This window comes from Electrona antarctica (genome assembly GCF_951216825.1).
Source record: "Electrona antarctica genome assembly, chromosome: 9".
Taxonomy (NCBI): domain Eukaryota; kingdom Metazoa; phylum Chordata; class Actinopteri; order Myctophiformes; family Myctophidae; genus Electrona; species Electrona antarctica.
The window spans coordinates 38,969,200-38,995,494 of NC_136790.1; the positions used below are offsets into that span (position 1 = coordinate 38,969,200).

A 26,295-nucleotide genomic window follows, 5' to 3' on the forward strand; every position below is an offset into this window, starting at 1 on the left:
TAGCTTTTTACTCTTTTTATTGTTGCTGGAGGCTCTAATACAATATGAATCATAAGCTTTACAAAATAAAAACAAAATACAACATAAGATTCCCCTCCAAAACAGAAACGATCAAGGTTTTCTGTTAAGACGCGAAGACAAACTGTGACCCCCAACAAAGACATAGGTGAGAGGAGAGAGTTGGACAGCGGAAACAGAGGGGAGGCAAATTGTCATGTTATACACAGTGTAAGGGAGGGAGAGGGGGGGGGGCAAAATGACATGGGTATACACAGTGAATTTAACAGTCCTTCCCCATGTTTTATTAGTCTACCTTTCCCACTGACTGCAGCCTCATGCTCCCACAGACTCACACACACCTGCGGACAGAATGGAACGAAGAGTAAAGGCCGACTTATACTGGGTTGCTCATCTTGTCTCACACCGAAAATACGTATGAAAAATATTTTCGGAGAGAGACACCGGTGCACAACCAAGTATAAATCAGGCGTAAACCGCTGACTAATCCTTTCTAACACAAACTTTGGGACATCCTCTCCCATTCTCGCTATTCAAATCACCCAGAAGAATGACAGTTACATTGACAGTTAGAATTTAATAGATAAACCAGGAAGTGGCTTAAGCCCAATTTATAATTAGTCGCGCGGTAGTGTACAACTGATTTCTGCTCTTTTCGGTGAGCAACACCGTCGTGCAACGTAGTATAAATAAGGCTTTTGACATGCGTGTGTGATGAAATGGGTGTAAGAAATCAAGTTGATGTTAACAATGACTATTTGATAGCCCTGCCAATCCTGCCCCCATGTACAGAAGATAATGTGTCCCCACCCTGCAGTTCCCCAATCATAGATGAGAGCAGAGCCGATGTCATTCATTTCAAACTGACCAGGGACACATCAACTGTGAGAGCATAAGGGATCATAAACATTGCCCTCACACTGCAAGATTATCATCATAACCGTCATAATACTATCATTATATTCATAGCATGAGAGAGAGAGAGAGAGAGAGAGAGAGAGAGATTGAGAGAGAGAGAGAGACCGAGAGAGAGCGAGTGCGAGTGAATGGCTTCATGGCATATGAGATGCATGGAAGAAAAAAATACCCAAAACAAATAAAAAGCTAAGCATTTTCTCCTTTTTTTGTTTTCCACAAATGAACAAGAGTGCAGCACTGAAACAGGCATGGAGGGAGAGACGTGAAGAAACAGAGAAAAGATGACAAAGACGTGGTGGAAAATAGAAGAGAGAGAGAGGAGAGAGAGAGAGAGAGAGAGAGAGAGAGAGAGAGACAAACAAACAGACAGAGAGACAGACAGACAGACAGAACAGTAGCATTTCTAGCTTTGCTGTTTGCGTTTGAGCGCCTCCATCAGGTCGTTCTTCAGAGCCTCTTGCTTCGACTTGTCGCCCAGAGTCTGAACACTCCTGTGGGGGAGAGACCAACAGAGTGTGCATCAGTGTATGCAACGTGAAACACCAGCCTCTCAGAGTTGAACAGAAGCAGCCGTTTCAGAGGACCGTTGTCAGCGAGACAATATCTGTAGAATTGAAGCCTGAAGCTGATTTTACAAGGCTGGTTAATACGTTGTTGTACAACAGAGCATAAATAAAGCATTAGACCCATGGTACGACGGAGTTGCATGCCGAAAAGATCGAATTAAATCGTTCTTGTCAGCAAGCGACTCACGTCTTACTACGTATTATTAGATTTATTAATAGTATAAATGTGGCTTCATTCATACTCTGGTGCACAAAGAGTATGAATTAAGCTTGAGGCAAGGCAATTAGTAGAAAAAAAAGTTAATTATGTAGAGTTGTAGACCATCCCAACTCGCCTTACCTGCAAAGATAAGAAAGTTGTCTTGATGTTCATTAAACCACAGCACCCAGGTGAAAAGTTAATGTCTCTTATTTTCATGCAGTTATAATCATATGCTCTTCTGTGGCATGAAGACCCTCTAAAACTAAAAATCTGCACAACAAGAGCACACACTTGCTCAATCTCAAGTGCATGATTGCATGCAAATGTACACTATATATTATGTACGCACAAGTAAACACCTTCACACAAACGCACAGCATGCACACACACTCCTGAGTTGAGTGAAGTGCAATTAGAGTGAGGCATAATTTAACTTGAGTGAGCAGAATAAAAAAAATCAAGTTTGTAATGTCTATTTTAGTCAAATTCACTCATGGCGACCTGCTTAGGTAAGATCTTAGCATAACAAGGGCCAAATAAGTATATTGTGTTTTTTAAAGGAAACGCCATATCATTTCACTGGGCATGTTTTTTGCATTTTTCTTCTATTAAATCATCGTTCATTACTTCATTAGCATTCAGGCTAATTACAGTAACATAAGGTTACTTCTTATGGATAACAGATGTATAATGTGTTGTTTTATTACTGAGCTAATGTATGAGTTCAGTGGGTACTCTCTGGAGCCAAATACTGAATGACATCCAAGTGGTTTGAAAACAGAAATGTTATAAGGCTTACAGAACATTGCAGTCTAATTAACATTAGACAGACATGGTTAATCAAGAGAATAACATTACCATTGTCTTATAAGTGGCAATAATTACCACAGCTGAAGAAGCCTTAATTGGAACAGAGTATTATAAGATATTTTCAGTACTGCATTTTATATGTTTAATATTTAATACTACAGAATGCTAAACACTTTAAAGACCCTGTGTTGTTACAATTATGAAATAAGTCATATGAAAGAAGACAGGAGACAGTTTTAGCCCAGAGTCTGTTTTGCATTGAAAGTCATCAAGAAATTCAGAAGGTGAGCCAAAATGCTGTTTCTGTTGAAAAGTGAAACATATATGACTGAATGTTGTCCAGCAGGGTCTTCAATGGTAATTTAGATTTAACAAATTATTGAAGCCCAGCCTTTATTTGAATATAAACAATATTATTACCATTACTTGCTTGTAAAACTAAAAGTCCTTCATAATAAGGCCACTTCATAATGGGCGTCAGTGGCTCAGGAGGTAGAGCAGCCACTAGGTTCCCAGTTCAATCCCGGGCTCCCCCAGAGTTAGTGTTGAAGTATCACTGAACCCCTAATTGCTCCCGATGAGCAGGTTGGTGCCTTTCATGGTTTCCTCCGCCATCGGTGTATGTAATGTGTGTGTATGCGTGAATGTAATGCACAATCTATGTAAAGCGCCTTGGATAAAGGCGCTATATAAATGCACATTTATTTAATAACTTCTCTGAAATACGTTTGATATGAGGACAATTTTCTGAGTGATCTTGAAGGTCTTTAGGATTTTCTCAGATTTGCCCTTTTTCCTGCTTGAAAATGCAGCTGGATTCTTTCTTGGCTTGAAACTTGGCAAAATAACTTCAGCTAGATAGTTGAGAAAACACAGACTTTTCTAGGTCTGGCACGCAATGGAGTATAGATTTTCATTCTATGATTATTTGGTGGAGCTTTTGTACCTTGTGTAAAGTATCTAGTGGTGCTGTGTTCAAGGTTTCTGGAAGGGGGTAGATCTGCATTTTTTTCACGATGAGTGATACAATCTTCACAAATTCAAACTGAATTGTGAATGTATGTTGTGAATTGTCAGAGTGCAAACAGATGGTAGGTTCAGATATGTCTAAGTCCGTCACTGTTTAAACTTTGACACACTTTGAATGTGTGTCACTAGGCATAACCATTGTGATTGCTCACCGGTCAAGGACACAGGTGCCGCTGCTGCATGTAAAGTACAGGTATTAACCAGTCAACCACATATTGCCGACGTGACCGCCATGTTTTAAACTGGCTTTTGTGCACATGTATGACAGCACGGTTCATCAAATGTTTTAACATTATTGTCCTATACATTTTTACGATCTTTGATTACTTTGCTGCATTCACACTTGGTTGGCAATGGAAGTCGGTTTTGCATTTAGAATCAGGTATAGCCATATTTTAGCATGCACGAGACAAATGGGCATTGATTATCTTTCAGTGCCACTGAGTCAAAGAAATTGTCACAAATGTTAGAGAACATTTGTTTCGCTCTGCTTACAAAGAAAGCACTGGCACACACAATGTGTCAAGTGTGCAGGCGGACACACACACACAAAAACACACCCCATGCCAATATACCTCTGACCCTAGTCAATGAAGATCTGGCGCTGGGTGAGGACCTGCGACAGCTCCTTCTGGAGCTGTCGATACTTTTGGTTATCAGGCAGAGAGTCAATAGATCTGCAGCCCAGAGGACAACCACCAGGGCAGGAAGACCACAGAGGTGGAAAATAAAGAGAATGAAAGAAAAGGAAATGAAGAGGAGCAAGGAGAGGATGGATATAGAATTGAGGAAGAAAACAAGAAGAGGGTAGGAAAGTTCAAAAGGACAGTAATAGCAAGTATGAATAAAGGATCAAAATTAACATGAATGAAGGCAGGAATGATCATCAACGGGTAAGACAAAGTGGAGACAAGTGTAACGCGAAAAACTGGAAAAACCCTTTCTGCAGGCACAGTGGCCGGCTGCTTTGCTGTGAAGAAAGAACAAATGATTGAGACAAAAAATGTCCACATGGAAGTACCTTAGTCCATTGACAATGTCCTTGGTTTTCCCAAAGTAGATTTCATTCAGAGTGGAACGAATCTTGTTCTCCATATCCTGGGGTGAGGGGGAATAGAGAGGTTCAACTTCTTATACATTTCAATAGTCCAGGCCAGTTGTATGCTTCATCGACAAAGTACACACACACACACACACACACACACACACATATATATACACATATATATATATATATATATATATATATATATATATAGCTTTCCCCCCCAAAAAGCGGTGCTTCCCCCCCCCAAAAAAGCAGTGTTTTTTTTCCCTCAAAAAGCGCACACAAGTGTGTGTGTGTGTGCAGTAATTTTACAGTGTTTTAATAGAATACATGATGAGCTGGATGCAGGCAGAATTATTAGTTGACCAAGCAGTGCAGCAGTTCTACTCACTTCCACAAGGCGGCCAATGTTGGCAATGTGTGGGGAAGACTCTCCAACTGTCTCATCTTTTTCCATCTGCAGAAAAAAGAAGTGTGAAGAAATGGGATGGATGGATGGATGGTTAATAAACAAGTCACAGTTGAGTAAGATGATTGGCAAGAGTTGTAGGTTGTCCAATAATGTGTACACAAACAAAGACAAACAGATTCTTCTTATTTTAATTCTGTGACTCTCACCTGTCTTGTAAGGCTGCCACCCAAGTTCATGGTACCGGAGCCCGTCTTGGTTGTCTGGAGCCACAGCATCACAGTGGAGGTGAGTTTGTAGTGAGCCGTTCGTCCACTGGACTTTTCCTGCACACAAAACAGACAGATACTAAGAGCAATTACTGACTAATCAAATTGTATTGCTCTCCCTTTCCTGGCAAAGGAATGTTAGTTTCATAAGGACTGAACCCCCACCTGCACCTCCACCACGTGGATGGAGTCCCAGCAGCCTTTGATCTTCTTGGATCCGTCCCCTGCCTTTTTAATGAGGATGACCCCGGCGAAGCCATGGTCCAAGTCCCAGAGGTACACAGAGGATACGCCGCCCTCAAAGTACCTGACAACCACACATCAGGAAACATATGAAGGTGAGCCTGGCTATTCTCATGGAAACACAGATGTGGAGCTTCAAGGAAATCCTTGCTGCACTCCCTGCGACTGAGACGTTATTATAAGAAATAAACTGTACTTCTATAGCAACTTAGCAAGAGACTGTATCTGCAGGTATTGGATTTCCACTATGGGTGGACATTTTAAAACAATTGCAAATCAAAATGAATCATTAAACGTTATCAGCAATGTCAGTTATAGCAATGCAAGTTTGCCAACTTTCAGTGAAAGGTTGGAGTAGGTTATGGCTGCACAGATCTGTACTGTTACAGTATGTGTAGACATAATAGTAATAGCTCAGATTTATATAGCGCTTTCCTAAGTACCCAAAATCACTTTACATAAAGGATGAAACCAACTTTATTATGGCACGGTAATTACCAGGTCTTTTTTACCAGTTTGTTTTTATTCTGGATTAAGGCTGCGTTTTAAATACATAGTAAACCCCCCGAGCTGTTCATCATCATTAGACGTTTTACTGAAGATATTACATATTATATGAGAGTCACAAATGTGTTGATTTGAGATATGCATCCATCTTTTTTTATATTAGATGCTATACAAATGAAGCGGTGGCATTTATCTGCTTCATAAACGCGTTCCACAGTGTCGAGTCGGTTGGACCCACGGTTGTCCAGAACCGCCCAAAGGTCCAAAGACCTCTGCCTTGGCTCTGGACCGGACCACTGCCCAGGGTCCACTCCATATATGGAGCTGGCCTATTCTGACCTCACAACACTCCATATTTGGGCATGGCTGACACAGAACTCCATATATAGGAATAAAGGGACACAGAGACACATACAGAAATCTGACATCATTCTGATGTCAGGCATAAAAGGGACACAGGGAATGAGGCTGGCGTACCATTCATTAGTCACCATGAGTAAATGCTCTGGCAGCGGTGCATGTTGTTTCTTTCTGAAGTAATGAGGTAGCTAAACAACGCTTACCCTAAACCCTGCCTCATTCTGTCAACGCCCTAATCCACTCCACTGGCAGTGGTCGAACCCATCCAGTATAGTTGACTTTATCAAAGCAACCAATTAGCCATATTCATTTAAAAATGCACAAAATAAATCAAGTGAATATGAGGCAGTGACAAATCTGAATGTTCCAATAACACGGTCTCAGCTATAATTGAAAAGCAAACAATTTATTTCCACTGAATGTATACAAAGTGTATTTTACACTTATGTGTAAGGTATTAATGTTGGAAACATTTATTTAATACTTTCTAAGATTTTAATAACCCACTGAAACCCTATATAGTACCGTTCAGCAACAGACCTACAAAGTGCTTTTAGACCTAAGCAAAAACATAATGTAATACTAAATTTAAAACGATGTATGAAAAAGAAAAAGAAAAAAAAAGAGTAATAAAGCAATAGAAATAATAACAGCATCAATTATACCAATTGTGCTACCCTAATGTGCTCAGGTAGGTCGTTCCAAAATCCAGAAGCCCAGGCAAATTCACTATTTAAATGTAAGGTTTGTGGACAATATTCTACTTGATAGCATGATATCACAGATGATAGGATGCATACCTGTTGAAAAGAAAGATCAACACCCATTGTGCGGATTACATTTTTGGAATTATACAATAGTATTTAGAACTATTGGTCAACCACTGGCAAGTGTTAGTCCCGCATTCTTCTTCTTATGTCACATCTAAGCACACCTCAAATTCCAAATCGACTGCAAGTTAGTTTTGGCAATAAATGATTGAATATTGTATGACCACCCTTTGTTTATAATCTGTGGGAGTGTAGGTAGATAGATATACGGTGTATACGCGCACGTATGTGCTACTACAGTGCAAGTAGTACAGTACTGTACAGTATGAGTAGTACAGAACAGTACGATTAGTACCAGTAGTACAGTACATATAGTTGCACCGCTCACTTCACACGGGTGTGATTTTTAAACATGGTTGCTGTTGCCAAATATGTAGCCTACCTCACATTGCATTTGCTGCTACTACCTGGATGCATGGTGACAAATGACCTTCATATTCAACATCTTTGCCATTGCCTATGCTTTGTACCGTTCCCCTGATGCAACATACTGATGCTCCTCATTAGTGCTTCACTGTTAATGTTCATACTACTACTGTCATATTCTGGATGTAATTTCATTTTACTACCATTCAGCCTTTCTTACATTTTTTTTTACATTACAACATGACAATAAACCATGTCGGACTCGTTAAACAACAAATCTTATTTCCAACTAATTCCTATTTGCATTTACACCCTATTCACCATGTGCATCAATCACACTCACTACTCAACACCTTCTTTGCTCACTACAATTAGCAGTGAAACATTGCAAGGGTGACAACGTCGCCAGGGAGCCAACGACACACGTTTCTAGTTTTGCAAATTAACCATGAAGCCGATACGCATATTTTTTTAGTGAGCGCCTTAGCCGTTGGTATCCCTAATCCAGACGGCAGATTCATCACACCATGGGAGCCAAACTGCCCCCGGACGTTTGGTGGAATGCATTGGAGTCAATGAGAGCCTGGTGACCAAACACTATTTCTGAATGACAGACCTTTGTAAAGTAATCGCTTTTGGAAAATAAAAGACATTACACATTGCTGCGTTGCTTGTGCGTTACAGGAGGTATCTAAAGAGCACAAAGTACGTTTCTGAATGTGCCAAGTATCGTAAGACGTTTCCTTGCTGGCAACCACATCCCACAATACCTCTTAGACGGAAACAAGACCTGCACCACTGTTTAGATCCTTAATAAAATGATGTACTGTGCACATTGAAAAGAAAGTGATTAGAAAACAACATGTGATATGTCTTCTTTTATATTCCTAAACCGATTATATGACAAAGGTCTCAATAGTTCATAAATAGTGTTTGTTCATGAGCTGGTCCAGCCGGCTCCATCCACTGCCCTGTATTTCATCAAACTTCCAGTGCGAGGTTTGCCACCCATGAAAGCATCATGGCGTATCCATGTCGTCCATGGCTTCCTCGGTTACTTTGCCCAGGCTTTTTTTTGTTTTTGTTTTTTTAAACCATAACGCCGTGTCCCAGAGGCTAGTGGGAGTGTGGCAACCAGTGTTGTCCCTGAACGCGTTCAATGAACGATCGTTCATGAACACGTTCATATTTTGGGTGAACTGAACACAATGTGATGATGTGACATGGTGCTGATCCACACAGACAGCAGATACAGAACATGTCCCGACCAAACACTAGAGGTATACTTGTTGTTTGATTAAACATAATGTGCCATCGAAAAATAGCTTCCAATAGCTTGTTATTTTTGCGCCGAGGAGCACAGTCTGTACATACATTGCCTCAGCCAACAAAACACATCTCCAACAGTGAAACCTGATTTATTCTGCATGCTGAAAATAGCTGATCTACAAGCTCACCCACGTTGTCACAGAAATATGCAGGCCGAGACGTTCAGAAACTTTTGCCTTCACAATAAAAGCATGTCAGCTTTCACAAGTTGGGGCTTCATTTTTACATGGCCCATATAAAGACAGAAGCAAAGTGGAAAAGCATTACGGATTTGGTGGCATTTCACATCGCAAAAGGGTGCAGGAAGAGTGGGCACCTAAACTTTGTGGGCACCTCAGTGTTAAAATGGCATTTTGTTTTAATTTGGAATTAATTTGGAAATGAATTCATTTGGACAATGGTAATGGACATATTGTAAAAAATGTCACTTTATTAATCCCAAGGGGATTTTTTTTAAGGTTTGGATTTACGGTAATTCCCAATAGGAATAAAGTCTGTGGTTCTATATGGGCTGTGGCAATAATTTTGATAATAGCTCACAGCAACGTTGAACTGAACTAGTTCATTTTTAAATTTGTGAACTGTGGACTGAACTAGTTCATATAGAAAGTGAACTTTCCCAACACTATTGGCAACTCTCTCATTAGCTCTGGTGTGATGGTACTCACAGGTCTCTGTACTGGTCAACTCTCTCATTAGCTCTGGTGTGATGGTACTCACAGGTCTCTGTACTGGTCTCATTAGCTCTGGTGTGATGGTACTCACAGGTCTCTGTACTGGTCAACTCTCTCATTAGCTCTGGTGTGATGGTACTCACAGGTCTCTGTACTGGTCAACTCTCTCATTAGCTCTGGTGTGATGGTACTCACAGGTCTCTGTACTGGTCAACTCTCTCATTAGCTCTGGTGTGATGGTACTCACAGGTCTCTGTACTGGTCAACTCTCTCATTAGCTCTGGTGTGATGGTACTCACAGGTCTCTGTACTGGTCAACTCTCTCATTAGCTCTGGTGTGATGGTACTCACAGGTCTCTGTACTGGTCAACTCTCTCATTAGCTCTGGTGTGATGGTAGTCACAGGTCTCTGTACTGGTCAACTCTCTCATTAGCTCTGGTGTGATGGTACTCACAGGTCTCTGTACTGGTCAACTCTCTCATTAGCTCTGGTGTGATGGTACTCACAGGTCTCTGTACTGGTCAACTCTCTCATTAGCTCTGGTGTGATGGTACTCACAGGTCTCTGTACTGGTCAACTCTCTCATTAGCTCTGGTGTGATGGTACTCACAGGTCTCTGTACTGGTCAACTCTCTCATTAGCTCTGGTGTGATGGTACTCACAGGTCTCTGTACTGGTCAACTCTCTCATTAGCTCTGGTGTGATGGTACTCACAGGTCTCTGTACTGGTCAACTCTCTCATTAGCTCTGGTGTGATGGTACTCACAGGTCTCTGTACTGGTCAACTCTCTCATTAGCTCTGGTGTGATGGTACTCACAGGTCTCTGTACTGGTCAACTCTCTCATTAGCTCTGGTGTGATGGTACTCACAGGTCTCTGTACTGGTCAACTCTCTCATTAGCTCTGGTGTGATGGTACTCACAGGTCTCTGTACTGGTCAACTCTCTCATTAGCTCTGGTGTGATGGTACTCACAGGTCTCTGTACTGGTCAACTCTCTCATTAGCTCTGGTGTGATGGTACTCACAGGTCTCTGTACTGGTCAACTCTCTCATTAGCTCTGGTGTGATGGTACTCACAGGTCTCTGTACTGGTCAACTCTCTCATTAGCTCTGGTGTGATGGTACTCACAGGTCTCTGTACTGGTCAACTCTCTCATTAGCTCTGGTGTGATGGTACTCACAGGTCTCTGTACTGGTCAACTCTCTCATTAGCTCTGGTGTGATGGTACTCACAGGTCTCTGTACTGGTCAACTCTCTCATTAGCTCTGGTGTGATGGTACTCACAGGTCTCTGTACTGGTCAACTCTCTCATTAGCTCTGGTGTGATGGTACTCACAGGTCTCTGTACTGGTCAACTCTCTCATTAGCTCTGGTGTGATGGTACTCACAGGTCTCTGTACTGGTCAACTCTCTCATTAGCTCTGGTGTGATGGTACTCACAGGTCTCTGTACTGGTCAACTCTCTCATTAGCTCTGGTGTGATGGTACTCACAGGTCTCTGTACTGGTCAACTCTCTCATTAGCTCTGGTGTGATGGTACTCACAGGTCTCTGTACTGGTCAACTCTCTCATTAGCTCTGGTGTGATGGTACTCACAGGTCTCTGTACTGGTCAACTCTCTCATTAGCTCTGGTGTGATGGTACTCACAGGTCTCTGTACTGGTCAAAGGCATTGTTGGCTTCCACCTCAAGCTTCCTCAGGCGGGCTGAAGGCATTGCGCCGTCATCAATGGGGGGTTCATACTTATTACTCCAAGGGGACCTGATGCATCACAGGATGGAAAACAGAACCAGAAATGTATATTTCTCACTTTACTCTACTAAAACTATAATCATATACAGTACCATATTTCACAATATTCCTATACATACAGGACTTTAACAATTTACATAATGATAGGCCTGTCACAATTATTACATAATCGTCTAATTGCAATTATTTGAGATTGTCGCAATTATTTTGCCTAATCATCATGTTGAAAAATGTTCATACATTTTCAAACATTTTCCAAAGATAGCGGAAATAGCAGATCTACAGGTGTAAGCTTGTAGATCAGCTATTTCCACTATAAAAAGTGAGGGTGGCTAATATATTAACGTCTAACTCATGTTGATTAGGTGATAATGGTGAAAAACAAACATTAAATTCTCTTTATTGTTAATGGCATTTAATGTTTGTGTTAGGGACAAGATGACATAAATGTTCCCTTCATTGTCAATGGCGTTTAAAAAAAAACATCAAACCTGTATATAGGTTTAATGTTTGCTCAAAAAATATATTATAAATGTGTAAGTAATTTATTTGTGTAATTAAGTTATTTGTCAGATATGTCCCTATGCAATTTGAGATTATGATGCAATTGTTTTTTAAATTAAATTTGTATTCATTCACAATGTTCCGATTCTCAATGCCCAAAACACAATTAAATCGTTAATCGCAATTATGTATGTGTCAATTAATCATCAACTTAAATTCTTGTAGTCGTTTTGTAGCCCTAGATACACAAAGCATAACGATTGTGGTAAAAATGCAGCTGTGCATGCAGACCTGTAGGAGTCGCCGTCTCGGTTGTAATCGCAGAGCAGGTAGTCTTTTCCCACCACCTTGTCCCGGGCAATCTTCAAGGGCTGGTCCACAGACGAGAGGAGGTCCTCGCACAAAGATGGCACCTGCACACACAGAGAGAGAGAGAGAACACTCACCACATCAAAACAGCTGTTTCCACTCGGCCTCCCAAAAGCGCCTTGCAGTAGTTTACTTCCCAGCATGCCTGAACTCTGATCATCCACAACCTGTATTTTCACACAGGGATTTTCAAGCCCAAATTTTAAGAGGGCAAAATGAGTAAAATGAAAGAAGCTGTCTTTGTCAATTCAGTCCACCTGTGCATGGATGGCAGCACTTCAGGAAAAAAGAAAGGGGAGAAAAGGGGGAAAAACATTGGCTGTAATGGGAAACACACCAGCCAACGAAGACAGTGGAGTCTCGACATGTGATATCCTTCAGTCATTTTAAGTTGGGAATGAGTAAGGCCTTCTCTTTTTCACATTCCTGTTCTTCTCAGTTGGCTAAAATGGTTTGGGGGAAATGGTAGGACCTGGCAGAGGGGGGGGCACATTCGAAGGCATATAAGGGGGAAACATAATATCAAGAGGATAAGGGGGTACAAATTACCTCTCAAAGACTGACATGGACCCCCTCCCCTGAATCTCCCTCCATCAGAACACAGACACAAAGGAGGCCCTGTTCCCCCCCAACACAGTCCCCCACACCTGGCAACCCAGACTGTGTAAGACAGGGAGGTGTGTGTGTGTGTGTGTGTGTGTGTGTGTGTGTGTGTGTGTGTGTGTGTGTGTGTGTGTGTGTGTGTGTGTGTGTGTGTGTAAAAAAATAAAAAAGTAAAGAACAGAGACTTGGAAACGGTAAAGTAGGAGATGTGTGAGGGAGACGTGAACAGAAACAATGAGGAGGCAAAACCCAGGTGATTCCGATCACCGAGGGTGAGAGTGTGTACGGAGGCAGGACGGGAGCTAAATGTGCCCGGCATTCGCAGTGACTGACAGCTGCACTAATAATCACTAACAACCAGACACAACAAAGTAGGCCAGGAGAGACCTAATGCCCAAGGGAGGGAGGTTAAAGGTGAACCAAGAGGAAGGTGAGCAGGTAGGGGGTCTTTTGGGAGGACCGGATATACCCAGGAAATAAGGTGCGGTGCAAACACCGATCAGAGTGTGATTTGATTTGTGTCTGACTCAGCTTAATTTGTCAGATTTGATCTGCACTCCCGTATAAAAATGCACAACAAAAGTTATATTTTTGATGTAGAAAAAAACGATAATGTGTACGTTACAGTACGATTGAAAAAGCAGTCAGATTGAAAAAGGAATGCTCGTTTTCCTCGAGTTCACATACGCGCTCCCCCGCTGCAGCGCGCGTCAAACTAAGAAATGGCGTCTGAGGTACCAAGACTAGGGGGGGTGATGATTCACGATTCTGTCCCTTTCGGTACATAACTCAGACAGCACTGAGTCGACTGAAGGTGACTTCACGGCGGCGCCTCACGTGGCTCAAGTCACCTTCAGGCGGTGCACATCCGACGGTGAAACTGACCCGTTTCACAGGCAACAGTGTATTTTTCTTTTGTCCGTTTTTTCATTACTTCCCTGTGAAAGGAAGACATACAGTAGCATACAGTGAGTGGGTTGGTTGTTTTGTTCCGCCAGACAGTAACTCACCAAATCAATGAGGTCACTAAGGTTCTTCTCGATCTGCTGGGGAGGCAGACGCCTCATCAAATCCAGGGCACAGTCTAGCTGCTGGTCATTCTGAAAGACAACATAAATGCAGCAGCCAGTCAGGTAATTATCACTCTACTTAGTATCAGAATGTGACTGATGAGACAGTCAAAAAGGCTTAGGAATGTAAATTCTCTTCTCTTTTAAAATGGATTTAATGCTGGATGTGGGCTAATGATAACAAGATTTGCATTTCATTTCTCTTTTACTTTATTTCAGTCATCTTGAGATACATTGTTTGTTTTTTTCCAATGAGGCATGGAAAAGTAGAAATGTCCATTTTCAATTTAGGGCCGAGTACCATGGTAGGTACCATATTTTTCTACCCCAGCTGTATCTCAGAGAATGGCTATGGACACTTCAGAAACCCACCTACCAGGCAGTGACAATTTTATTTATTATTTTTATTTACGTGAGAACAGTGGCTTCCATTATAGCATGCCAAATTTCCAGAAATAAAAAGCCTGCGGTTTCTATTAGCTTGATTTCCCCATCGATTATGTCGCTGGTAGGCAGGTTCCTGAACTGTCCACAGCCATCCTCTGAGACACAGACTAAGTAGACAAAAATGGTAACATATTATAATGAGCATTAGTGAGGACCAAAAGACAATAGGTTGAAAATGGGTGAAGTCGTTCTTTAAACTCAAATTAAACCAATTGTGGTTCATGTAATTTGTACTGTATTCAGGGCAGGAATTTCGTGGACTTATAAATCATTGTTTGATGTGATGGCCTTCCTGCTCTGGCATTTGCTCCCTCAAAAGATTTACAATACCAAAGCAAAGTGGCCTTGCCCCTAAAAAGATGAGATTCCGGGCCTGCTTTTCTGGATGATAAAAAAAAAAAAGTCAAAAGTTACGGTACAAAGTGAAAAAAAGTGAGCAACGTCAAATGATAGTCTGCCTATTCTTTCTGCCCTGTGTGGACTGAAACACAACAAGTACATCATGCTGTATTAATAAAGAGAGCGTTGGGTAATTAATTATGTTTTACCATATCTTTCATTCATAATCAAATGTCCTTGTGGATGGATGGTGAGCAAGAGTGAAGGGTGGATGGGCAACACAAACATTACCTAGATGAATTGCCCCTCGGGGCACAGGTCTCCACCAGGAAAACTTTGGAAGGAAATCTTAGCCAATCAGTGTAGAATCTGAGAAACCAAGACTCAACTTGATCACATGACTACAGAGTTCATGTGTACCGATTTGCGTGGGATTTGGATGAAATCTGTGCGACTAAATAATAGGGATGTGTAAATGTGTCCAAAATGAAAATCGATTTGTATAATTCAATATTAACGATTCATCGCTTCATCGTTCTTTTTTTTTGGGGGGGGCACTTTTTGTTTAAGATGATGATTAACAATAATTTTAACTCTTGAGAGTTAATAAGGGTCCATTTGGTTACTAACTCCATCTTTTAAATGAGGACCACTGGTGGTCCCTGGACCAGTGTTGAGCCAATTGATCACCATAGCAACACCAGCCTAGGCCTAATTAGGTAAATTCCAAACACCTGCTAAATCCTCCAAACCTGTATCTTGATTGGAAACAATCTTCACTCACACTCAGTCACTCACACACACTCCTCTCAGTCATGCAGCTACACAGACACATCCCAGGCACACTTTGGTAGGCCTATAGCCCTGTCCTGTTTGGATGACAATATTGCCTTTCCAACAGATTTTCATTTAAAAATATATATATATATATCGATTATCGATTATTCATTTTCATAATCGTTTTCGGGTCCTATTAACGAAAATCAATTAATCGGACCCATCCCTACTAAATAAACAAATGTGTTTCACAGAAATCGGCCTCATGGTGGCGATGTGGAAAATGCAGGGAAAATGTTTTGCCATGGCCTCTAGGGAGTGCGCATACAAAGATCGATGCAGTTATAGGTAAAAACAGTAATTGCCTTGTTATAGCACCACCATGAGGCTGATTTGGAAAAAATTAAGTGGCATGTCGTCCTAGTGGAAATGTGCGTGAATAATTTCACGGAAATCTCTCAGAAATCACACACACACACACACACACACACACACACACACACACACACACACACACACAGTACCATTAAACCAAATGCCAAAGTAGTACGGTAAAAAAAGTGAATGGAGCAATCAACAACGCATAGTTCGAGCTGGCAAGAGTGATATTTGTGCATTGCAAAGTGCAAAAACATACACATACTACATACTAAACATACTACATTCACTGCAATAACACGTGAATTAATATTTACTGGGCGGGGTATGGTCACTAACCCTCTGTAGAGGAGGTCATAAAGAAGTAATTAAATTAAAATTAATTTAAGTAAGTAAGGCATTTATTCAAGTTTAGTGAGCGCCCACCGCCCAGTTGGCTCTTCTACGTATCAACCGTATGAAGAACATATACTGTAATGTATACAATTATAATATATTAGATATAATATCCGAACCAACAATTTAATTTAAAACAAATTATGTTATGTATACACACAATGACAATACACACAATGATGTTGGAAAACAGCAGGTTTAGTAAAGTTTAATTATCCCACTGACCCTAATCATTCTCTTTTTTAAAGCACCATACACAAATTGTGTAAACAATAAACTTATTTATTGTTAAAAGAAGGGTGGCTTCTGGAGAGATGGAAAGATCAAACCAAGCTCTCACATTTCACCACAAGGTAATGTGGAAAGGTAATGATGGGGACATGAACATTTTGTACAAGGTTATGAAAGGATCAACCTCTAAGAGGAACATTCAAGATCACACCCATAAGCCATAACATTTCAATTTAACTGGACCCAAAAAGCAGACGTGAAGCAGACAGTTGTCAACAGTAAAAGCAATGAAAAAATGGCACGGAAGAGGAAGTTTCGATAGTGCCTCCGTATAACCATTAGGCATAAGTGATGCCATTATAGCCACCGTCTACAACTTCATACCAATCCCTTAATTGGAGCGAGAAATATTTGATGTGTTTGCTGGTGAAATAGTGGCAACATGCACATTGCACAAGTTTAGCTTACCAATAAGCTACTGTTGGTGATGCGTGTATGGAAAACATTTTGACTCTTGAGGAACAAATACATTTCTGTCCCTAATTTCCAACCTTAGGCTAAGAGGGTTTTGTCATGTCTATGCTATTCTTTAACCACTTGCGCCCTAGATAAGCCCCCTATACTTGTCGTACACCACATTGTGAATGTGAGGTGAGGTTGTATATTTAGTTATTTCTGCCATTTCAGAAGTTTTGTGAAGACATGTTGAAAAGCTGACCAAAATAGAGACACCATGGTTAATGTGGTTAACTAATTAAGTGTACTAATAACAAAGTCTTATAAGACAGCCTGGGAAGAAGAACAGACAAGGCCACATAGCAGAGCCTTCCCCCAGGGGTTTCTCTGACATAAAAAAATGCAGTGAGTACTGTAGCAGGAAAGGACAGGCCAGCCACAACATGAAACCCCAGAGAAATGTTCAGGAAGATGAAGGAACATGAAATACCAGGGAGGGTCCAAAATATTTTTCAAATACCATCACAATGAAATGGCTATGCTATCATCTACCATCACTCTGGGCTTTACAAGGCATTAACAGTACGGTAAATGATAGGAAACAATAACAGTGTATTAACTTTAATAATAAACAGTTGCTTTTCCGCATATACACCATTTTGCACTAAAAAAAAACACTTGTGTGAAGTGAGGGGCGCCTTTGGGGGTACGCACAAAGTCCATATTTGGCTGCCACATGTCACGGGGAGGCATGATTAAGACAAACATAAAATCCATAGACTTGGCTGCCACATGACATCACGGGGGGCATGCTGAAGCAAACATTACAAAGTCCATAGACTTGTCTGCCACGACATGACACAATAAAATCACACCCACTGAGTGGTCAGTGTAATATAGCCTGTCTGACGTAATGAAATCATGTCTGACGTAATGAAATCACACCCGGGTGAACATAGCAACCATGCTCATTTTTTCTGCACTAACAAAGCCAGTTGTAGGAGTGGTTTACACCACTCAAAAAAAGTCATGTGCTGGACCCCCACAAATATAATAGCATGTGACAATGACAAAAGGCTTGCCTTCTCTACAAAATACTGTAACTTAAGTAACACAGACGTGATATATGCACCGCTGTGAGTCAAAAGAAAATGAAGCCCATTCTTGTTCCGTAAACACTTTTATCTTAAGGGATACCCTGCACTTAACATGCGTTTCCAAACTTGTATCTTGTGTGGCTTGTTCTCCCTCTTTCAAGACGTTTTTTTTTTTGCCCGTCCTAAACTCTCTCTCAGCAGATTAATCAGTCTGCTCCATCAGACACCTGCACTCTCTGACAGTGTGTTTACCAATGGTCCTGTCTCCGTGTAAACACGCTCAGACCAACAGCCTTTGGGGTCGAGGAAAAGCATAGAGCCTGAGCCAGCAGGATGGATGAGGTGAGGCCCGAGGAAGAGAGAGGGGCTGGGGGAGTAAAGCCACCTGGTCTTCCAAATAGATTAAGAATCTATGTAAATAGTATACTTTAGAGCAGGGGTTCTCTCAACTCTGGTTTCGCAGCCCAATTTTGACTACAAGTCAGGACACCATTCCTCTAATTTAGTCTTTGTCTGAGACCCTGTCAAAACAATGAAACACACTGGTTATGAATCATTGCTGAACAGATCTAAACAAACAGAACATGTCGGATGAGGTTCCATCATAATCCATTAGTGAACAAAAGCTTTGTCAAACAGCAATAAGACCAATCATCTTGTAAAATATTAAAGAGATTAATCTTAAAGAGAGTAAGAGACCAACAATAATTGCATAATAGCCTGTCAAAGTACAACAGAACAAATGTGAGAGCAATAACAATACTTATTATTTGCACTCCACTGACTGTGAATGAATGTTAAATGCAACCATGGGGCAAACTAAACAGTTCACCCCCTGAGTTAGTAAAACTTTGAAGGAGGAAGGGGTAGCCGCTCGCCATGGTAAGGAATAGGAGGAGCAAGCAGGCTTATTATAGCGACAGGCAACCCGGCGCTTGTCTATTTTAACCGTGTGTGCGTGTGGGAGTGCACGGGCAGTGGGCTGAGTGTATATGCGTGTGTTGGAGATGTCCACGTCCGCTATTCATAAACTTGTTTCAAATCCAAAACATCCTGTGCTAACTTTGTGCTGCTGCAGCCCACTGGGCATCCAGCTAGCAGAAGGTAGATGGTCAGCTAGTCAGCTAACAGGCTGTCAGATCAGATACGGGGCTATAAACTCTTTGCGGATCCATCCCAGAGGTACTTTTACAAACCCAGTGTGTAGATGCAGTAGAGGCGATTCATAGATATCTCGAGTTACCACCCCGGCGCTTCCTATAAAGGACCGCTAACGCTAGCATAGCTTAGCCTGCTAGCCTAGTTAGCACATAGCTAGTACCAGAGTAGCCCCACCAAAAACCCAACCACTGCCCCGTTCCTCTCCAGCCCCGAGGCCCTTACCATGTCTGCGGCGTCCTGTGGCGAGCTCAGTGGGGCACTAGAATGTCACCGGTGACTTTATACGTTGGCTTGTGTTGTGCTTGTATGGGTTGGCTCCTCTCTGGACTATTGTTGTTTTTGTCTCCCCCACCGAACGGATAGATGTTTCTTTTCGCCTCCCTCACAGAACCCAACCCTGTCAGCGAATTCACTACTTCCTCAACCGGGGTACAGGAAGGAGACGAGCCGCCTGGAGGAGAAAAACACTGACAGATGCACGTCCGGGTCACTGTGGTCGCTCTCCGCGGCAGCCAATCGCGGAGGAGTAAGTAACGCATTGCCAAGTATGGAAGGAGAGCAGCGGTGCACTCGACAATGGTCGTACGACGGTGTCCCGCGCCGAAAATAGCCGATCTACAAGCTCACAATGTGCAGCGGATGCGATGCGCTGTGAGATAATGAAATTGTAGATCTGCGGACTAGACTGGACTAACTGGACTTTACCTTGTAACACAATGTGAGAATTCAAGATCATTTTACTCTAATCATCTTAAAACAAGATGGGGGTTACTGGCTCCCATGTTGATCTCTGACATCATATTGATGATGAAGTCAGCTAGCCTTAGTAATGTTGTATGCAAAACTTAACTCTGAGCAATAAAGGCGCCATGCACTCAACTTTTATAATTTATTTAATTTTTAGGGGTCAAGCCAAGCCCGAAGGGACGAATTCCCCTTATTGTTTTTGTAAAAAAAAAAAAAATCTTCTGACTTTTCGCAGTTTTGGCAGTTCTGTGCTGTCGTTTTCCACAAAATTCGGCAATATGGTAAAAAAAGAAAGGTAGATCGTGATCTACCAGTAGATCACAAAAGGGTGTGCAGGTAGATCACCACATGGCCCTAAAAATATAATTTAAAAAAATCACACCTGTGTGAAGTGAGGGGCACTATAATCATCTTACATCATCATCAAGAATGGTGATCCCTTATTGGCCAAGGGTTCCCACCATCATACATGTGTAGATTTGCTCAGACACATATGAACAAGTAGGCTATAGCTTGAAAAAAACGGCCCACCTTCTTCAGCAAGGGCTACAGTGATTCCAGATGGAAGTCGGTTATGAAACATGGCATCTTCCATCTGGCGGAGTCAGGTAAGTCGTATATTTACAAAAAAAAATCTATTTTAGCAGTTTTGGCAGTTCTGACTAAGCTATCGTTCTTCACGAAATTCGGCAATATGGTAGAGGGCCGTGAGGATCCCCCAGGAGGAATAAACCTCTCCATCAAACAGGGACAGGTCCCCCAGGTCCCCCAAGACTTCAAGCTGGCCAAAGTAACCCCGGCAACTACCGCCCTGTTTCTATTCTAAGCCCCATCTCGAAAATGATGGAAAAAATAATCTATGAACAGGTTGAAAAGTATCTTGCCACAAAAAAATGAATGTACGAATTCCAATCTGGCTTCAGAACATCCCACTCCACTGACACATGCGTACTCTATTTGAGCGACCACATCAAACAAGAGGTGGATGCTGGCAAATACTGCGGCATGGTCATGCTGGACCTCCAAAAGGCTTTTGACACTGTGAACCACTCCATACTGGTAAACAAGCAGAAAGCAATTGGTTGATAGCACATCAGTGAGCTGGGTGCAATCCTACCTGGAGGGGAGAGAACAGATGGTGGAGGTGAACGGAACACTCCCCCCCCCCCCCCCCCCTCCCCCCTCCCAGTGAGCTGTGGCGTTCCACAAGGAAGCATACTAGGGCCTTTACTGTTCCTAATATATGTTAATGACATGACATCAGCTTGTGACTGCAACTTGTTCCTGTTCGCAGATGACTCTGCACTGCTGGTCTCGGACAGGAACAAGCTGCAGGTTGAAAAGGCCCTCAGCTCTGAGCTCGGTAGAATCTGCACCTGGCTCGCTGATAACAAACTATCGTTACACCTGGGAAAAACTGAATCCATTCTCTTTGGTTCAAATAGTAATCTCAGCAAGGCTGATGAGTTCTTGATTAGAGTGGGTGACAATATTATCACACGAAAAGATGAAATCAAATTACCTACCTAGGTTCCATCCTGGAGGCAAATCTTTCCGGTGATAAAATGGCCACCCAACGTAATCAAAAAAGTCAACCAAAGAACAAGATTCCTATACAGGATCTCCTCACTGGTCAACAAAAACACCTTGAAGACCCTAACAGGAGCCCTAGTACAAGCCAAGGTTTCTATGACTATGCATGCACCTCTTGGTACCACAGCACCTCAAAGGCCCTTAAAACAAGGCTCCAGACTTCCCAAAACAAACTGGTCAGGTTACTACTTGGCCTCACTCCTCAAACCCACCTCACCCCTGCCCATTTTGACAGACTGGAATGGCTTAGAGTTGACAACAGAGTACAGCATCTTGCAATGGGTCTGGTCCACAAGATTCTATATAGCACCAAGATACCCACCCATGTACCTGTCTAAATACTTCCTTAATGTCAACGAAGTCCACACCCAGATTCGGCACAAACAAGGGACTAAATTGTTTTCTCTCCTATGCCACCAAAATGTGGAACGCCCTACCAACAGTCATTAAAGACATGTGAATCCCTTGACTCCTTCAAAACTGCTCTCAAAGGGCACCTACGGACAGCTGCAATTCGAAACTGGCCCCCATAAAACCTGAATCCCCCACCCACCCCTTTTCCCCCTCACTGTACCTATGTTTGTTTTTTTCCCTTTTTACCTCCTCTATGATGATTTCCTGTTTTTAGCTATATAGAATATTTGTACGTCTCTAATTGTTATGATGAATTGACCATGGTGGGCCCTATTGTAAACAAGTGTAATACTTTATGGTGTCGTCCACCGTTAACAGTTTTGTATTGAGTTGTGCTTGAAACGTACTGTAATTCTCCAATCTGTTAATAAATTCATCAATCAATCAATCAAACTGAAGCTCACACTTATTCGTCAAAAGACCTGTGATTTTTATTTATTGTCAAATCATTTCAGTCATCAATGTTTATATAGGACTAGCTCATAATTTGTGTATATTGCATATAGCTTTTTTCTTTTTGGCCTTGACCCCATTTTATGCTGCTTGCAGCTATAGGCTATATAGTATTGATGGGCGCTAGGCCGCTAGCCCCTCCTATGTCCAGCTTTGAGGGTTTGTGTAAACCCTTTTTTTGAGTGGTGCAACCACTCCAAGGAACAGCTTTGTCCCTATGTCCCAACCTATGTCCTAACCTATGTGACTATGTCCCTATGTTTCGAGTACCAATAGGGGGTGCTGTTGCACCACTCGCTTCAGACTGGTCTGATTGTTTGGGTAATTTCTGGCACATCGATGATGTCATATTGATGATATCAGTCATCTCCAAATTTGAACATGTTTCAGCACGATCTGAGCACAATTGACTTGAATGATGAAGTTAAAGTTATATATTTCAAATAAAAATTAAAATATAAAACATTTGAATAAATAAATAAAAATCATAAGTTGGCCTACTCCTTCTGACCATGTACACATTTGGTGCTGATCAGTCCAGTGGTTTGTGAGATTACCGATTACCTTTGGACAAACTAAACAGACAGATAGACCCCTGTTACGGTCTAGCCTCCTTCAGAGCCATGTCATAAAAAGGCATTGAAAGCTATTTACTTTCAATGCCTTGATTCATCTATCGGTTTTAATGTTCTAAATTCCTTAATTCCCTTCTTAGAGGTTCACCGGCTGCTGTTGTTATCAGTAATTTAGAATATAATTGTATTATTAATATGCCATGGTTCTTTTGTTAACTTTGTTTTGATGATCAGCGGCTGCTGTTTTTATAGATTGCAAGTTGACCATACATTGAATGAACCGTCAGGTCAAAATAAGTGTCAGATCCTGTCTAGGTGAGACACGATCTAAATGTCTCAATAGAATAGCAGGGAGACAAAATATAACAACCCCAATTGTATAAGTTATATTCTATTAACATACTCTACCATATAGATTGGACAGAATTACATTTTATTTGTTAAAAAAGTTACATGGTGCCACTTTAATTTCCATTATAAAATAAAAGTTCAAGTATTTCAAAACATATAAAATGTGTCCTAAACTGGCCTCCTGGCAGTGTACACAAGAGATTTGGCAAGGATCAGTCCAGTGGTTTGTGAGATTAGCTCCGGACAAACACACAGATGGACAGGCACAGACCGCACCCCTCCTGCAGAGCCACGCTTTAAAAACATTTAAAACACATTTCTTCCAGATGCAGTGTCCCCAGTAGCCTACATCTGAATGTAGTCTCTGTGTTTAGCTCTGATTCCTTTAACCTGACTGTGACCTGCAGCAGCCAGGACTCTTCTGTCACAAAAACTTTTACAACCAAAGCTGCTCCTAGGAGGGAGAAGAAAGTTCAGAGATCATGATCTTGGCCTCCTCTCTGAGGGGTCAGTAGTCTGTAACCATGGCAACCTGGTCAGCTGGAGCAAGACACAAAGGAGATTAAACCATGTGCTGTGCTGTATTCAGAAAAAACCTGTTTCACTTTTCTTTTTCTTTTCTTTTCTCTCTTTTTTTCAACCAAGCTTTCCTAACATTCATCAATGACTTTGACTATTTTCATATAAAAAAACATGTCTTCATTGTTTTGTGTTTTATCATGGTTTTAGATTTTACTGAACATGCCCTCCACATAGTGTTGCATGTTGTGAGACTCTAGGTTTTGTTATCTTCCTGATGTTTGCTTAAATGCTTTTGGGGTTCTTCTTGGGTCAGAGAGTTTCAGTACCTCTTTGTGCTTGGTGAAGACTGTCCTATTCTCCTTTGGTCTAAAATCAGGACTAAAACGACAACTCTCAGTCAAGTTTTTAACTAATGTTCAGATTGACAAAGTTACAGTATTTACAGTTTATAATGTGCTCATCTGTTTATTATTTAATTCATACAAAATAAAACTTGAACTCATATACAGTACATAGGCATACATTAAGATAACATTTTACAATATCAATTCATGTTGGATAGACAGTATTATTATATTATTACCTTTTGGTTCATAATATTTCACTCACTTATATAGTGACACGTTGGGTTGTTAGACGTCCAGTGGGTTTCTTAGTGGGTTTATGCTGGCATTTGTAGCTTGGGCACCTGCCCTTTTGCCTCACTCAAAGTGCCCTTTTCCTGCCCAACATCCATGGCCCTTTAATGACATGGGCCAAGTTATTGTGGAACATCTTTCTCCATTAGCATAAGACATCCAATGTAATACATTTCTGTTGTGAAATGGCACGACCCCTGTAAAAAGACCACGCTTTTGTTGTCTCCACCAGGCCGAAGGCATGGGGAGAGAGTATGTTTTGCACTCCGTCCGTGTGTCCGTCCTTCCGTCCGTCCTTCCGTCCTTCCGTCCGTCTGTGAACAGCTAATCTCCGGCACCGTTAACCCGGTCGATGCCAAACTTTGCACACACACTCCCTGGATGCCAACGATGAACCTCTGCCCCACATTTTCCAGAACGGCCTGTTATAGCGCCACCATGAGGCAGCTTTTCACATTTTCTACCTAAAACTACACCGATCTGCGTGAAACGTTGCATGCACACTCCCTAGAGGCCAAGGACAAACCTTTTACCTGCCTTTTCCGCATCTGCCTTTTATAGCGCCACCAGGAGGCCGACTTTTGTAAAACACATTTTTTGATATTACTCCTCCAGATTCTGTCCAAAAATCTCAAAAATCGTTACACAGTATCTCTATGGTCATGTGCTCAAGTCGGATCTGTCTGATATTTCATATTCCATCCTAATTGCCTATAATTGGCTTTCACAGTTTGCAAGATTGCCCCGTTTTGAACAATAGCCTCAAATCATGAACGCAGCATGCAATTTACGTGAAATCTTTCACACATTTTCTTACTAGGCTGAGGAATATATCCCACCCTTTTCACATTGGCCTGTTATAGCGCCACCAACAGGTTGATTTTTGCAAAACACATTTTTGGAACAAAATGCCTCAAATCGGTACACATGATCTCTGTAGTCATGTGATCAAGACGAGTCTGTTGGATTTCTCAGATTGTACACTGATTGGCTAAGATTGCCTTCCAAAGTTTTCAGGAGAGGCCCGTTTTGTACAAAATGCTGCACATGTCCTGCTCATCCAGAATTCTATCCTCAGAGATGCTATGAGTGATCTGGCTCTGCATTTCCTCAACAAAATGAAGGAAAAAAAAATTCTCCTAAACATTTTGCCAAACATCACACACACTCCTATCCTCCTGGTGGAGACCTGTGCCCGGAAGGGCACTTTTTCTAGTTTTACACTATTATTTAACTCAATTTACAGAGTTATAATTGTCATTACTAGGTCGCACTAGCCTATGGACTTCATGAAGCCAAAGTATAATGTCAGTCATCTATGTATTATGTCAGGTGTTTATTATTATGACAATCTCTGTGTAGACTGCCCCCCACATAACTCGAGAACCGTCCGACCAATTTACTTCAAACTTGGCATGTCTATCGCCAAATATGACCCAAGGGTCTGTTGTGTCAAGTGGCAACACACTCTGTTGGACTGGCGGTTATCCAGAAAAGAAACTCCACAAATCTCAGTTTGCGTGTCTGTCTATGCCCATGCCCATAGCCTATATGAAGATCCCTGATGTAAACATAAAAACAGGACAGTTAGCTAATGTAAATGAGTATTTACTAAAAATACAGTATAGCCATGAAGACTTCATTTTTTTGTATCAACTCTATTTAAGTCACAGTTTAGAGTAATCTTTTAAATGAAAACGAATCATCTAGTCATCTATTCTAAATGATATCTTGTCTGTATGAATTTCTACTAATTGGTCTACATTTATATAGCGGCTTTGTCCAAATCTCCTGTATTTATATGTACTATAAAAAGCATAGCCTAATATTAATGATAATA

General features: G+C 41.5%; 1 protein-coding gene across 3 annotated transcripts; it reads right to left on the minus strand.

Moving 5' to 3' along the window:
* capzb (capping actin protein of muscle Z-line subunit beta) lies at positions 1-19,635 on the minus strand. Of its 3 annotated transcripts, XM_079509607.1 has the most exons (11): positions 19,385-19,635; positions 13,821-13,910; positions 12,130-12,251; positions 11,230-11,343; positions 5,435-5,576; positions 5,210-5,326; positions 4,983-5,048; positions 4,565-4,641; positions 4,119-4,220; positions 3,461-3,498; positions 1-1,427 (listed from the first exon to the last, which is right to left on the minus strand). In XM_079509607.1, exons 1-9 carry the CDS (start codon positions 19,385-19,387, stop codon positions 4,127-4,129), a joined length of 825 nt encoding a protein of 274 aa, XP_079365733.1. In that variant the 5' UTR covers positions 19,388-19,635; the 3' UTR covers positions 1-1,427; positions 3,461-3,498; positions 4,119-4,126. The 3 variants fall into 3 exon arrangements, with proteins under 3 accessions (XP_079365733.1, XP_079365732.1, XP_079365734.1); XM_079509606.1 differs by lacking the exon at positions 3,461-3,498; XM_079509608.1 differs by lacking the exons at positions 3,461-3,498; positions 4,119-4,220 and having other exon boundaries at positions 19,385-19,633.
* Positions 19,636-26,295: the final 6,660 nt, after the last annotated feature.